The sequence below is a fragment of the Salvelinus fontinalis genome, chromosome 33, assembly GCF_029448725.1.
Source record: "Salvelinus fontinalis isolate EN_2023a chromosome 33, ASM2944872v1, whole genome shotgun sequence".
Classification (NCBI taxonomy): Eukaryota; Metazoa; Chordata; class Actinopteri; order Salmoniformes; family Salmonidae; genus Salvelinus; species Salvelinus fontinalis.
The window spans coordinates 23,795,552-23,812,027 of record NC_074697.1 but is presented as its reverse complement, the minus strand read 5'-3'; the positions used below and the strand labels follow the sequence as shown (position 1 = coordinate 23,812,027).

Genomic DNA, 16,476 nt, shown 5'->3' with positions numbered 1-16,476 from the left:
TAGTAACAAATAAAAACAGATAGGGATTTTGTCCACTTGTGGAAATCTTTCAACATTTAATGAAAACACATAAAAACAAAACAGGATCTTTGCCATGCAATCAGCCGACGTGAAATGATCAGTCTGCATTTAAACAGGATGGAAGGAAAATACACTTGGGACCTGTTCACATGGGGAATTCTGTTCTAACATGTCTTGTTTTTCTTGGTGTTAATTGAGCAGAAAAACAATAAACTGCTGCAGCACACTAATCTGGTATATTTCAGCCATGTCAGTTTGGTCAGCAATATGTTACTATTTGGACACTAATATGTCAGTTTGGCCAGTAATATGTCAGTTTGGTCAGCAATATGTTACTATTTGGACACTAATATGTCAGTTTGGCCAGTAATATGTCAGTTTGGTCAGCAATATGTTACTATTTGGACACTAATATGTCAGTTTAGTCAGTAATATGTCAGTTTGGCCAGTAATATGTCAGTTTGGTCAGTAATATGTCAGTTTGGTCAGTAATATGTCAGTTTGGCCAGTAATATGTCAGTTTGGACACTAATATGTCAGTTTGGCCAGTAATATGTCAGTTTGGTCAGTAATATGTCAGTTTGGCCAGTAATATGTCAGTTTGGCCAGTAATATGTCAGTTTGGCCAGTAATTTTACATTTTTTGTCATTTAGCAGACGCTCTTATCCAGAGCAACTTACAGTAGAGTGCATACATTTTATTACATTTTTTTGTATTTTTTTTTTTTTTACATTTCATTACATTTTTACATACTGAGACAAGGATATCCCTACAGGCCAAACCCTCCCTAACCCGGACGACACTATGCCAATTGTGCTTTGCCCCACAGACCTCCCGGTTGCGACAGAGCCTGGGCGCGAACCCAGCCCAGCCTGGGCGCGAACCCAGCCCAGCCTGGGCGTGAACCCAGAGACTCTGGTGGCGCAGCTAGCACTGCGATGCAGTGCCCTAGACCACTGCGCCACCCGGGAGGGTAATATGTCTGTGGTAAAAATGCCATCTCGAAAAGGGTTTATTTCTCTGCTTAGCGGGTTTCTCATTCTCATTGGAATATTTGTCTGCCACGCTATGACAATCCCAAACCATTACATTTATCAGGAGCTGACTTCTAAATGGTATGATATACTATAGATCTGGGGCAGGACAATGGAGTGGCAGACAATAGCATGCTATGCTGCTCATTCTCCCACATAGAAGGAACTCTCTCAAACGTTGTATTGTTTACCTAGTATCACGCAGCCTTGTGAGGACTAGGACTAGTTAGGACTAGGCAACATGTTGCTCATTACTTGTAACTACTAAATTACTAATTAGCAAGTAATGATCATATGTTGAACCAATCAAATGTTATTATTTGTCACTTATCAGCAGGTATTATATTATATTTATTAGTAACATTGTGGTTACCACATAGTAATCAGAATCGACTTTGTTTATTTTCCTTTCCAGTTCATTGTCTTTAGAGAAACGTCTGGTGGTAATATTGCAATGCATACATGGTGATTTAAATGATAGCAGTTGAATATGTTGTCTACAGTCAGTTTTAACAGATTCAGAGGCCATCGCAAAATGTGTAGGGAAATGAAGTGACTCCTCCAAGACCCCAGTTGGTTAATGAAGTCACAGTTTGTCATTTCCTATTATCTTAGGTTTTGATAATGCTACAGTCTCCTCTCCTCTCCTCCACTCATCTTCCCAAGAAGAGAAAGTCTTGGGGGATCCTCTTATCTCCGTTACTTGGTGTGATCTGAGAAAATTGCCTCTTTACAATACATTCTAATAGCAGCTCCAATTTGTCAGAGATCCCTGGGGCTCCAGGAGGCTCCAACTAACTCCAGTCTGCCAGGCCTGTTGCTTTATTTCATTCTGTTCCATCCGTGTTAAAGCCCACCACCAGTGAACCTGTCCTCTCTCTATCTGAGGTAATCAATGCACACATCTCTGTGTGTGTAGCTCTTCAGATAATGTTGACTCACTGATTGAGGAGCTGGCTATTATTTGCTCACCACAGCTGTGTTCAGCTCCAGAGTAGGTTCCTAGATGGCAGGTTGTACATTGTAACCTTTAAACCAAATAGTTTAAAATTAATGTAATAACATTACACATAAAGCACAAGAAAAGTGTAGTTGATCGATATCAAGATAAACGCTGTGTTTTATGATACATGTAAGTAATATATGGCATATTGTTGTGGAAGTGACCATAGACTCCTACTATAATAAACTGAGCATGTGTGAAAATGAGAGGTCCTTTTAAAGATGTCAAATCCCAGGTTGTTGATGGCTGGAGACATTTCTATGCAGTGATAAACATACAGTAGAGCTATACTGTTCTGACGCTCTCTATTTTAATAACCTGATTATATCTAACAACAATGTTAGGGCTCTGTCTCCATTGTGTTGTATCCTCATGTCCTCTGGTCCTGTCCTCTTCCCACCTCTTTCCCTCGTGTGGTTCTGGAAGTATTCTTAGGATGATTATTATGTTGCATGTTGTGAGGAGAGAACATCATTTGAGGAGAGGAAATGCTTTTTTTTACCCACATGTAGCCATTTAATTGTGTGAAGGTTTATCAAATAGATATTTGGTATTTGGGCAGAACTTTATTTTATGATGCTTGTTTAATAATTGGATGATGCCCTAGCACCCTAAATAACGTATGATAGTCATTAAGTACTGTTCTTGTTACTGTTAATGATATAATTATAAAATATTGTGTAGCTTGAATTACAGCAAGCTACGCTTAATTTATAATGTCATTATAAACTTAATGAAAGTTAAATAGGCAAGTAGAGGTGATGTTTTTTGTGTGTGAAATTTGAAGATCATTTTTACAATGAGCACAGTCTGCTCCATAATGATTATGAAGCCATGGACCTAGATTTTAGCATGTAGCTTTAATACTGACACCAACCTTGTCTGTCTGTGAGCAGCCTCAGATGCAGATGCAAACATGAAATTCCAACAGGTGCAACCGAGTAAGCAGTCATTAGATTGTAAAGATGAAACGTCAACAACAACAAAAAGCTCCTCAGCAAATATTGTGTTTTTTTGTCTTGCCAACTGGAATCTATCCATCAACAATTAATTAATCCCTTAATGTCAATCATCTGCAATGAATACAAAATAACATTACACTATCATCTAAATGATTGCGTGAGGTGAACTATGATTTTGGTTGCAGCATAGGATTTTGTTGCGCTCTCACATTGAATTTCTGAGTAAAAAGTAACCAACTGCTAGGGGAGGAAGAGGCCCAGCGGTGCCTCTCTCTGTGTAGTTAGCCAACAGTAAGACAGCTCCTAAGTGCTAGCTAGCCAGTGAGGTGAAACCGCAAGCCTCCACATGCCAATCAATCGGTCAGATTTAAGTCGGCTTTGCCAAATCTTTGGCTTGATGTGTGCAGCCTTTATTTCATGTGGTTTGAAAGCTCTACTTAAGGGGGAAAAACACAAATAAAGTGGGGAAACAAGTGGGAAACAAAAGAGTGATGACCTGCCAATGGGTTCTCTTCTTCCACCCGTCTCTCTCTGTCTCTGTCTCTGTCTTTCTCACTCTGTCTCTTTCTTTTTTTCTTTCTTTCTTTCTTTCTCTATCTCTTATATGAAGTGAGATTTGTTAAGCTACCCATCAAGCTGCAGAGAACTGATCTGGTGTTTTATGTCAAATTCACAGATGTTACAGACGACTGAGTGACCATCTGAAATATATTCCAGTATCATGATAATCAATGAAATAGCCTATACCAGGCAAGGACACATATATTCTGTGTAAATGAATAGAACATGTTGTCAGCATGCTCTATAGTTTTCCACCAACTAACTTCACAGTTATGGTGGCATAGTAGAGAAAAGGTTACCCTAAAATGGTTTAGCAAATCATCTGCCAATTGCATTAACCTAATCTTTTTTTCTGTGTGTGTGGGGGGGGGGGGGGGGGGGGGCAGACATAGCAGTCATCAACTTTGATGCATGGATATGCATTTTATTTCATGCACGCATGCACACACACACAGACAGAGTAATATAGGATTTGCTACTGTAACAGAATTGTTGCTAAATATTCAAATATTACAGTAATGTTACATTTTTATTGGTATATCAATTATGTAATTGTTCCCTTGCTCCACACACGCACAAACGCACGCACGCACACACACTCGCTCGTACACGCAGACACACACGCAGACACACACACACACACACACACACACACACACACACACACACACACACACACACACACACACACACACACACACACACACACACACACACACACACACACACACACACAGAGTAATATAGGAGTTGCTACAGTAACATTATTGCTGTTAAATATTCAAATATTACACTAATGTTAAATTTTTATTGGTATATCGACAATGTAATTTGCTCCACACACGCACGCACGCTCGCACTTACACGCACGCACGCATACACACACAAATCTAGTTAGCTACATCTGTATATGGGCGGGGAATGCTTAATGACGTCAATTGAATTGGTTAGGTGACGAGCTCTTACCCCGCCCCATGTGGGTCAAGGGAGGGGGAGGGGGAGGGGGAGGGAGCCACAGGCTGAGCTGATCCCACGTGTGACGCTTGCATTCCCGGCTCAGTAAAATTCTCTTTAGCGTGCTTCGGTGTAGTGTTGTGCCGCCTGTCTTCGTTAGTTACTGGCTATAGTTGGGTTAGCTATGGAGGGAGACGGGAGCCAAGCCACATCTGGAGGAAGCCCTAATGATTCGCAACACGACCCGGGGTAAGACTGCGAACAGCACTGACACTTTTATCGTTATAGCTACATTGTATCAATATTGCACGGCTTAAAGCACTGACATTGATGTTGCCTTCCGGATGCAGTCAACTACACATTTGTTTGATTATATTAGCAAACGGCCTGCCCCCTTTTTCTATAGCAATAGCTCGCTGGGCTTGATAACTAGAGCTCTCTTACTGCTGCTCTGCCTATGTTTTGTTCGCTTTCTGTCGTTATATCAAGTAGTTAGCTAGAGCTAGCCAAGTAGTTAGCTACACGTCAAAATGGCCGATCTGACATCTGGACTCACTTCTCCTGTGTTTTCCCCTTACAGTAAAATGTTTATCGGGGGTCTCAGCTGGCAAACTTCACCAGGTAAGGAAATAATTTGCGGACTACAGTGTGGCATTGTCGGGTTGTGTTCTGTAGTAGCCGAGGCTGCCGGTGCTAGTTGCAACGTCTGATTTTGTGTGTGTGTGTGTGTGTGTGTGTGTGTATACCTACCTACCTACTTCAGTGCGCGCAAGGTTATTTTTATTTGATATCATTTGAAGTCCTCTATTCGACCCCTATGTGCATACTAGTAGCTAGAGGCATTTAAAGCTCATACATATAGTCATTTCTATATTTGAAAGAAGAATGAAAACGACCAGTAACCTCCCGTTTGTGTTTCTTTTGCAGACAGCCTTAGAGACTATTTTACTAAATTCGGGGAAATCAGAGAATGTATGGTGATGAGAGATCCAACGACAAAACGCTCCAGGTAATTAGCTAATACATCCCACCCTGTGTTTGCAATTGTATTAATTGTGGCTTTGCAGTGTCCTTATGATTACGCAAAATCAGTTAGCAAGCAAGCAGCCATTTATTTTTGTCGCACGTCGAGCTTTTACAAGCGATTGAATCAGCGCTTTGCAAAGGTAACGCAATTTGACATTGACCACCACTACAGATAGAATACTGGTGAATCTTTGAATATGCTTGAAAATATGGCAAATAATTAGATGACACTTCATTCACATGATTCTTTTTGCAGCATTAAAAGGAAATGGTATTTACATTTAAGAAATAATTGAATATGATATGAAAGGTAAACTATTTTGATATCAAGTAGCCTATGGATACACCAACATAGCCAACTTTGGTAAATATTTGTTACAATGTAACATTTGGCTGCATTATATATTTGTTAGGCTACAATGTAGCCTGGCATTTGACTTTATTGTTTGTATCAATGTAACAGCTGTAGTTATACATACTTCTGACTGATAGGCTGTTTGACCACTCTCCTGCGCCACTGACTGACTCACTGATTACAATGTTTCTTGTTTATTTCCACAGGGGCTTTGGATTCGTTACTTACGTAGATGCTGCCAGTGTAGATAACGTCTTAGCTCAGCCACATCATGAATTAGACTCAAAAACGGTATGTCTCCTCTCTTCTGTCACTTTTTAAGTGTTTGTGCTTTTGTGACCCACCTACCTGGCATGATTGACTATGTTGTATTGAGTTGTGTCTTTTACGGAGTTGTGATATGTTATTTGAATTAGTCACACTCACAGCACATGCAATAAGTAGCCTAGCTAATTATGCGTTCTGAGCATGCCCCACCCCCCCACCACCACCACCTCCTTGAAACGACAAGACCTTCTGCTAAACCTTTCTTTACCATTGAGGGCCATATTACATATTGTGACACCCAATGTAATGAAAGTGGGGAGCAGGTCTCGAACCCTCGACCTTCGAGCCCGAGGTCCGGCGCGCTATCGACTGTGCCGCAAAAGCATGCTCGTGCGGCAGAGTCGATTTCCGCGCTTATAAACCCAGGGTCGTTACAATATAGTCATTTGAGCACTGATGGATACTGCAAAGCTTTCTGTCCGGCAACGTCTGAGTGTTTTGAGATGGGGAGCAATTTTATTGTTAAATCTGCATATTATATAAAGTGATTGTCATTCTGTATTTTGTTTTCTGTGAAAATTCATTCCTAGCTGTCTTTTTATACATTTTAGTAGGCTATATATGCATTGTTGTACGTTTTTGTTTTTCATGCACCGTATTCAGGCATTTTCTGTTTAAGAAATGTAGTTATAAATAAATGTGGTTTTTAAAAAACACCCCACCTTGAGTTAGCTTTAATTTTTCATCCTCCCAAGTCTGTTGTCTGCATATTATCCACTTCCTCTGTCTGCATATTATCCACTTCCTCTCTGTCTGCATATTATCCAGTCCCTCTCTCACTGCAAGTCTACTAAAGTGCACACATTCCCACAACCTGACCTATTTTAAATAACAAACCCAAGACTAACTGTTATCCCCAGAGAAAGGCATAAAATATTGGTTAATTTATTTTTGCAGTATATTGATTTTCTGAATGTATGGCTGGATCAAAGGATGCTGGTGGAGGTGCTATAGGAGGACTGCCTCATTGTCATGGCTGGAATGGAATAAATATAACGGTATCAAACATATGGCAACTACATGTTCCACTCCGTTCCATTCAAGCCATTACAATGAGCCCATGCTATAGCTCGCCCCACCAGCCTTCTCTGATATTGGATCGCTTAAAACTGACACGTGAATTAAGTTTCATGTTTCTCTGAAGGTGAGAGTTGGTCAGAGTAATGCCTTGACTGCAAAAAATGGTATTGTGATGATTCGCCCTGCATTTAGTGTTTGATTTTCCATATGGGTCAGTTTTCTTGTTTTTGCTGATTCTCGTGCTCTTCTGTTTTATTGGAATGCCCCTGTGGCATTCTTTATGTAGCATGCAAATACATGGTAGTTACATAGGCAGGTACATTGTAATGTGTGACCTGTTTGAAATGAGAATACACAGACTTTTTTTTTTTTACATGCGTTAACGTTACATTTGCAAACAAACTTAATTGTGTTTGCAAAATAACTTCTCCACTTTTCATATCACTTAACTCAATTTGTGAGTTCATAAAATCTATGAAATAGTGCATGACACAAACATTACAGTAGATGTAGGTTAAGTAATACTGTGTAGCTACACTATAACTGCCTGTGTAACTACCATGTAAAGATGTATGGTAATGCGGGACCAAAAATCCTGATTAATTGTAAAGTCACACCGTACTCATGTTCTGTATGTGGTTGTTGTAGTGTATGCTCTAACTTCGCTGTGTGAGTGAGTGCTCAAAGGGCTCGTTCTTTAGAAGCGGTGGAGTGAGTACAAGCAGCCTGTATTGTTCTCAAGGACTCACACTAACTGCTCTGACATTGCCAGAAGCTCTAGGTTTATGAAACAGATAGCTGAAGATGGAAAAGGAAATGCCTGTAACTTTCCCCATGTCACTTCTGGAAAAGTACACTAATATTATTTTAAATGCGCACTTCTATGTATTTTGTAGCCTAATGAATTGTTTACAATACAGGGATTTTTATGATTGCAGATTTGAATGTAATGTTGACATGAATTAGTACACCTCTAGGAAGAACCTATTTATAAGGGGAAAATGTAAGTCTTGCTGAAAAGGGAAATCGGTACTTGAGAGGACATGTAGTTTCAGCCCAGCAAAGGAAGTAGACACACACACTCCCTAACTCTCAATGTGTAACTTAGTGTGCTTTGATGCCATCTCTCCCCTCTCCTTTCTGGACCTGCGTCTACATAGGCTTATTTGAAAACGGCTAATGACATTATCCATGCATTAAGGGACCTAGAGTAGAGTCTTTAGAGGATCTACTGCTTGTGTGGTATAATGTAATAGAGGCAACTCACCTCTCTGTGCCTTGGGAGGTGTTCTACATTAAAGTGCTGAAGTGCAGTGTGAAATGGAGGAGAGTCACATCTCACCTTAAAAACGTCTGCATTGGATCTTTATCTCAATATCAAATAATTTCTGGGTAAAAATTAAGAACCTTACTGTGATAATTTTAAATAAAAATGTGTCAAAAATAAACAAAAATAGCAAATAGCAATTTGTCAAGCAAGAATTTTGCTACAGCTGTTGGGAGGGGAAAGGGAAAACTGAAGGGGAAAACTGAAAATGTGCTGTTATTGGCAGAGGTTTGGAACGCTCTTTCTTATTGGTCTATTAAGTAATTTACCACCTGGTGATGCCAAATCCTCCTGACCAAAACAGGCTGAAATTTCAGGCAGTCTTTTCAAACCGCTCTTACACTAAAAGGGCATCAGCATGATCATTTTCCCAGTATTATTCCTACCTCATAGTGTGGAAGTGTATGTAAAACACACTGCCAGGTGAGGCTGGGCTGGAAAATTCAAGTCCTTGCAACAAAGACATGGTTTGGTTTGTCTGCATGGGGAATTCAATGCTACTGTGTGTCTTGTCCTTTCATCAGGATACAGTCAGTATATATTCCTCTAACATTCAGTCTACATGAATCCCTATTAGAATAGCATATCCTTGCAAAATGCCCTTAAACCCTAATTAATTGTACAACGTTAACTTGTTACAAGTTTTAGTACAGAGTTACTTCACAGGTATACGAGCAGTTAGCATTATTTCAATTGGAGATGCCTGTTGTTTTACATTGTGGCACATGTATTTCCCTCGATTGGATACGCCAAAGCTGCGGCACGTTTGCATGTACTTGACATGCATCATGTTTTATGTAATCCTTTACAACATGGAAATAAAGGCTTGGGGTTGAATAATGCTCAGTGTCTGTCGACGATAGGATTTCTGCTGATGTCATTTGTGAAAACAATCTCTTGTAGATGGAACACTTTTCTGACTAAAACATATCCCCACTCCGCTAATGCATTCAGTCAGCTGAATTCAGACAGTCACTTTCTAACAGTGTCTATTTTTGTCCGTCACACAGACAGCTCTCTCTGTTACATTTCCCTCTGTTCTTGCTTTTTTTAAAAGCAATTGACAAGCTCTCAACCTACTTTATGCACAATATTCCACTAATGGTATTTTCCCCCTTTAGCTATGTGGCCTTAAAGTTGAAAATGTGAAAGGAGAAATCCTTTGTTCACAGGAGAGGGAATGTTGGTGTTGTATTCAACCTTACTGTGACAAATGGAAAATGTGTCTTGAATGTCCTGGCTTGTTTTAATGCACTGACTGTCCCATTTACTGGGATGTGTTCTTGTGCATGATTTCACCTTTAGAAGTGTGTGTCAGAGGGAACATTAATAGCCAAATGTAATGTTTCTCAGTTGATTTGCACAAGTTGTTCTTGAGGAAGTCTTGTGGTTGGTTCTAACACCTGACTTGATATCTCACACATTTTAGTTTTGACAAGGTATACATCTGCAGTTCCGCACACAGAGCAAATCCTGTAATAAATAGTGAAAACATACATTTCTGTTGTGCAGTAAACTGATGCAACAATGAATAATACAATACCTTTTGTTTTCAGGCCTCATTGTATTCAATCCAAACCCAAATGTGCCAATTCACATTGGCTGCCATAATACCCCTTGGATGGAATCAGGAAATCATGATATCTAGCTGTTCTCCATAAAAGCATGCAGCCAAGTAGCCTTGTATGACCCATGTATTTGAAATCCATAATATAAGCTAAAAGAGTAGATGACTCAGGACAGCGCTATGTGTTTTGAAATTAAAATGATGTTTTCCAGGAGGGAAACATTTAGTGGCTTTGAATAGCATTAAATAAAACCCTCTCATTCAATACATATTGAATGGACTTTTGATTTAGACTTAATTACTGCACAATTATAGCATTAAGTGGTCTATGTGCCATCAATAAAAATGTATAATTCTATGGTGCTTTTCTGCTGCTACATTTTTCACATCGTGCTTAAATCGCAACCTGGGCATTAATGCTAGTTATTCATTTTTTCTTGGTCAATATACGTTGACTAAACCATGTGTGAAGGGCTATTGAGTTATTAATCAGCTATGCTTCTATGGGAGTAATGCAAGATTGTGTGAATTGACAGACCTGGGCTTTTTGATGAGGCAAAGGGGAATTAAAATGGTGCTTTTGATTTAAATCAGCCAGCTTTAATATGACTGTTGATTAATGTGTGTGAAATCCCACACTGATAATAGTTTACTAGTGTAGGGTGCTTGAGCCCTATGGTTCCCCAGTACAGCTGGTTCTCTTCTCTCCCTGGTAGTTCATTGATTGACTAAAGAAGTCCCAGGTCTGAATCAGTCCTTGATCAGAGGAAATGGATGGAAACCAGCAGTCCTGAAGGGGCCTTGCGGACCTCGAGGCCTGATTTGAATAGCCCTTGTGTAGTGTCTCTGTACTGTCAGTTTTGAGGGTAATCCTAATATTGTTCGCGTCGTGCATGCCGTTATGTGGGATCCATGAGGAATGCTTTAAACCCACACATCCAAGTCCCTGTCATTAGTTGTGTTTAAGTGATTGACAACTTTGATTATTGATATCTAATCCTCTCTCTTCTTTATATTTACCAGATCGATCCAAAAGTTGCCTTCCCTAGACGTGCTCAACCCAAGGTAAGACAACATGCAAAAAAAATGTAACCTCATGGAGAGATGTTTTTGGTTTGTTGGTTGGTTTCTATAACACTGGGTGCATTGCTGACCTGCGGTGAAGAGAGTACTCTGTGGAGCTTTTGTGAGGGTCTGGTCATGAAACAGCAGCTAGAGCTGCCGATTTTTAGTTTTTGTATATAAGTGTCACTGTTAGGCAGGCTGGTCTGGAGCTTGCTACAGGTAGATGACTAGCTGTCTGATTTCTCCCATAGCGGCACCACCACCGTACTTGTTTACATCAGCATGTTGTCTAGAAACCGTAGTGAGGTAGAATTTCCCTGGGTGACTGCTCTAAAGGCTTCGCTGCATTTGATCGAATGAGAGAGTATCACATTGTAGTTGTTCACACAATGTTTTTTCCCTGAAGACGCTGAGATTGATTGGGGAATTTTCTTTGTTTGGAGACATAAAAAGAGCCATTGTTACTCTGTTACCAAGATCAGGTTTCAAACTGAGAATTGACGGAGGTAAAGCTTTCCAAGCCGAGGCACATGTTCTCTTAAGGCTGGGTATGACTACAGTATGAAATTGAGAAACATCTAGGGGATGTGCTTGTTTCTTGATACAGTCTCTCTTCTCCCCTTGTTTCCAGCGGCAGGTAGCCTAGCAGTTAGAGCGTTGGGCCAGTAACCGAAAGGTTGCTAGTTTGAAAACCTGAGCCGAAGGTGAAAAATCTGTCTGTGCCCTTGAGCAAGGCACTTAACCATAATTTGTTCCAGGGGTGGCGTACTACTATGGCTGGCCCTAGAAAACCACACATTTTACTGCACCTATCCTGTGTATGTGACAATACAACTTGTTTCTTTTTTTTATACACCTGTTCATGTCAAGTCTAATGGTGTCCAGTAATAGTGATGATACTGACAGGAGTCCAGTCTGACTGTACAGTACTTAGTTCAAGTGCAGGCTGTTTTGATATTCAAGCCTATGTTACTCTATTCGACAGACTTGTATGGTGCTTAGATTTTTTCTGCCCTGTGTGCAAAAAAAGAACCCTTGATATAAATTATGCAGTCTTTTTTTAATAAACATTAATTTGACTCAAGGTCATTTTTAACAATAAAGAAAGATGCATGCACTGTGCAGGCCTATGTAGGTGTTTGTTTCTAAAGACCAATAACACTGTAAAGGAACTTGAAGGTGAAATCCCACCTTGAGTTGTCTTTTGACCCTTGAGAGCAGGCTCATTAGCAGAGAAATGGGCTGTATTTGTTTTAAACCTGAGTGGATAGAGAATGTGGCTGTCAAAGAACATAGGATTGAAGGGCAGTTAAATCAGCATTGTAGGGGATTTTGGTGCATGTAAAATTTATGAAAGAAAGGTCCTATGTACAGTAATGTTCAAGCCCTCAGGTTATCGTCGTCGTTTAGAGCAAAATTAGTTTTGTTTTCTGTTGGTCAGTAAATCTGGCTCTTGGTTTTTATTGCCCGTGTTGGATTTCCCAGTCAGCGCTTACCTCAGATCATGCTGTCGGCTGCATGCACATTCTGTCCCACATTTGAGTGTGTACAGTGTGTGTTTTTACAGTGTGTGTGGGACAGCGCAAGAAACATCCACCTCAGGCCTTTAAGGCTGGGTAGGGACGGACTGCCTCTGGCTGGCCGGCAGGCTAAAACTCAGCAATACGCGAATAGCTTCAAGGGTGGCAGGTGTCCACAGCACACTTGTCCAGCTAATTGAAATGAAGAACTTTCCCTGAGTGGACAATCACTGGAGGAGAAATTACGCACTCACTCCCTTGACCGCACACATGCCAGTCCAGTCACTCTGGTCCAAGGCAGCGCTGGCTCAGGGCCTGGGGCTCCGAGATGAACAGGCATTAAATTAGGCTGCAGTTCTCAGCAGAAGTCAGAACACAACACAGCCGCTAAGTGTTTTCTGTTAAGCGAACCACCCAATAATAAGCTTTATGCAAATATACAACTGCCATCGCATACAATCATGTGAAATTATGGCATTGTATTTGTGTCTTACTTTCCCCATATTTTGGAGTGTGTTGAATATAACTGAAAGAAGCAGGCGTATGTTGTGTACTGTGGCTAGCTAGGGTGTCAAGTTTAAGTACATGGAAAAGTAAAGCTGAGTTTGGGGGATTATTACCAAACAGACATACAGTGCCTTCGGAAAGTATTCAGACCCCTTGACTTTTTCTACATTTTGTTAGGTTACGGCCTTATTATAAAATGTATTTAAAAAAAAACATAACACGTCATTAATCTACACACAATACCCCGTAATGACAAAGCAAACAACAGGTTTTTAGATATTTTTTCAAATGTATAAAAAAATCAAATGAAATATAACATTTACATAAGTATTCAGACCCTTAACTCAATACTTTGTTGAAGCACCTTTGGCAGCGATTACAGCCTTGAGTCTTCTCGGGTATGACCCTACAAGCTTGTCACACCTGTATTTGGGGAGTTTCTCCCATTCCTCTCTGCAGATTCTCTCAAGCTCTGTCAGTTGGGATGGGGAGCGTTGCTGCACAGCTATTTTCAGGTATCTCCAGAGATGTTCGATCTGGTTCAAGTACGGGCTCTGACTGGGCCACTACAGGTAAAACTCCGGACCTTATACAGTATGACGTGATTAATCTGTTGTAAAAAGGCTGAATATGTGCTATGATGGGATCAGAGTTTCTATAATCAGGTCACATGGTTAAAAAATCTAAAGGAACAACTCCTGGCTTTGGGCTGGATGAAAACCTTGTTGAACTGCAGCAACCTTATGCATATGAATGATATTTTATAGAAGGACTAGAGGAGTTTCCTAGACAGACACAGAGAAAGCATCATTTGACAATTAAAACTCACAGGGCTGAGCTTGCTTTATGCACGTTTGCATCTTGTAGTCCTGCCCTGTGCAACTGAACAACTAATAAACAGTGTACTTAGTCTCAGTTATTGTGTTTACTAATTAATTCCAGTGGATTGAAAAAGTATAGGTAGCCATGTCAGCCTAAATTTGAATATAAACCAAATTTGATCCCATTCATATTTTCTCCCAAACAAATGGGCTATAAATACACAATGTTCCCGCTTCGTTGACCCTGGCCAGAGGGACGGGGCGCATAGTAGGTCAGACTGAAGAATTGTCTCGTTTCCATGCAATCCAGCATGTCAGATCTCTAGTGTTGAGCTGTATAGGCTGCTATATTTCTGGAAGAGTTTTGCTTGTCTGTCGGCAGTGATGTGTTATCATGCTTGCTAAATGAATACCGGAGGAAAGTGTAGAGCGCGCCTTGAGCTTTGTGCCCTGCGATTTGTGATTGTGATTAGTCTAGACACGCAAACAGCCTGCCAGCAGCACTCCGATGTGAAGGATGGATAAATCAGGAGCGAATTGACAAATCGGTCTAAAAAACAGCACTCTTTCCCTCTTTTTAACGCTTTGCGTCAAAATATTTTATTAAACTAAATCAAAAGTGGTGTGGCGCTGCCCCACACCTGATTGAAAAGTGCTGTGGCAAATTATAGTCAAGTCAAACCTTGAGTAGTTGGATAGCAGATAGTTAATATACTGCCTGGCAAGTTTGATGTAGTTGTAGCCAACTAACGTTGGGTAACAAGCTAACATACCGGTACGTACTGCTGTAATGCTATGCGGTTCGTAAGGATAGCTTAGCCAACAAATTGTCAGCCAACATGACGTGTAACGAAACTTATTTGAGAAGTCTTTTATTACATTGCGTAACTTTTTTTTTAAGCATTTGTCATTATGTAAAGCAATGAATTTGTATCTGCTCTCGTCGGACTTCGGCTGCATATTTTCCAACATTTTCTTCAAAACGTTGAAAACATTTTCTTCTGAAAACGTTGAAAAATATATGAAGAATTGCATTATGGGCCCTAAAAGTACGGAAGAAGTGTCCGCTGCACGTATACTTCTATTTTGTTGAATTTATACGAAATTTGGGAACTTTTGGCATACTAACTATATCCATACTGTAATGAAACAGCAGGGAGCAGGTCTCGAACCCTCAACCTTCTAGCCCGAAGTCCAGCACGCTATCGACTGTGCCACAAAAGCATGCTCCAGCGGCAGAGTTGATATCCGCGCTTATAATCCCAGGGTCGGGTTGATACACAATTTTTAGTTGATTAACACTATTTTGGTTACTACATGATTCCATATGTGTTATTTCATAGTTTTGATGTCTTCTTCTATTCTTCAATGTAGAAAATAATAAAAAATAAAGAAAAACCCTTGAATGAGAAGGTAAGTCCAAACTTTTGACCGGTACTGCATATATTAGTGTTATATTTTCCATTAGTATTTTGAGTAGATTGTTGACAAAAAAAAGTACAATTAAATACATTTGAATCCCACTTTGTAACAAAATTTCAAGCAGTGTGAGTACTTTCTGTTGACGTTGTATGCCATTGTTTGAACTCTTGAAGTGTGTCATGATTCATGATTGTAAATGCCTGTTCTTATTCTCTCCCCGGTCATCTAAGAAAATGTTCTCTCTACCACTTTCAGAGCCTGACATCCATTGGTTTTGAGAACCTGTAGATGTCTCTATAATCTCTGTTCATATTTTGTAGGTTGAAAAGAATAATAATCATATGCTGGGCCTGTGACCAAACCACCAGAGAGAGTATCCTCCACAAAATGTTCAACACCCACAATTTGGCCAATAAATGGCTGTTATTTTTGAAAAGAAAGTAAACTATGAATGGTTTTCCAACTCCAACGCACGGTGGGCTCGTGAGAGACCATTCTCTGGGAGAGAGAGAGAGGGAAAGAAATAAAAATGTTGAGCACACACTGCACAGCATAATGGGCTCCTTGAGTTCTCCCCACTAACACGCACCCTCCCTGAGTGGAGAGGCTTTGGCATTTACTGCCATGAGAACTGTCAAAACAATACCTCAGTGGGTGCTGTTCTCTCTGCACAGCATCCCACATCCAACCTAGGCCTCTACAACAACCCCCTGTGTGACTACTGGAAGTGTGTGTGTGTGGAGGGTGAAGTAAGGGTAGGGGGTTGGTGGTAGGTAGGAATTGAGTTCACATTTGTACTTTTACATGTAATTTTCCACTTTCTTCTGGTGCCCTGGTGTGTACTGAGAAGTAGCTGAGCCGTTAGCTCTGGCCGTGAGGGGGTGGGTGGAGGGTGAGTGTGTTGCAGAGTGTGAGAACTCCTGGCCAAGTTTTTAATGAAGTCCAAAGGTGAGGATGTGTGAAGTGCTGAACTCTCCGTCTCT

General features: G+C 40.4%; 1 protein-coding gene across 11 annotated transcripts in view; it reads left to right on the top strand.

Annotated features, from left to right (window-relative positions):
- The first annotated feature begins 4,589 nt into the window (after nucleotides 1-4,589).
- Nucleotides 4,590-16,476, top strand: part of LOC129831848 (RNA-binding protein Musashi homolog 2-like) — a 349,374-nt gene continuing 337,487 nt past the window's right edge. For all 11 annotated transcript variants that reach the window (XR_008755821.1, XR_008755822.1, XM_055895355.1 and 8 more), the window contains exons 1-5: nucleotides 4,590-4,785; nucleotides 5,117-5,157; nucleotides 5,464-5,545; nucleotides 6,124-6,208; nucleotides 11,182-11,223. Coding sequence is in view for 9 of the 11 variants with exons in the window: in XM_055895355.1 (XP_055751330.1) it covers nucleotides 4,721-4,785; nucleotides 5,117-5,157; nucleotides 5,464-5,545; nucleotides 6,124-6,208; nucleotides 11,182-11,223 (315 nt within the window). In the remaining 2 variants the exon portion in view is untranslated. The remainder of the gene's footprint in view (nucleotides 4,786-5,116; nucleotides 5,158-5,463; nucleotides 5,546-6,123; nucleotides 6,209-11,181; nucleotides 11,224-16,476) is intronic.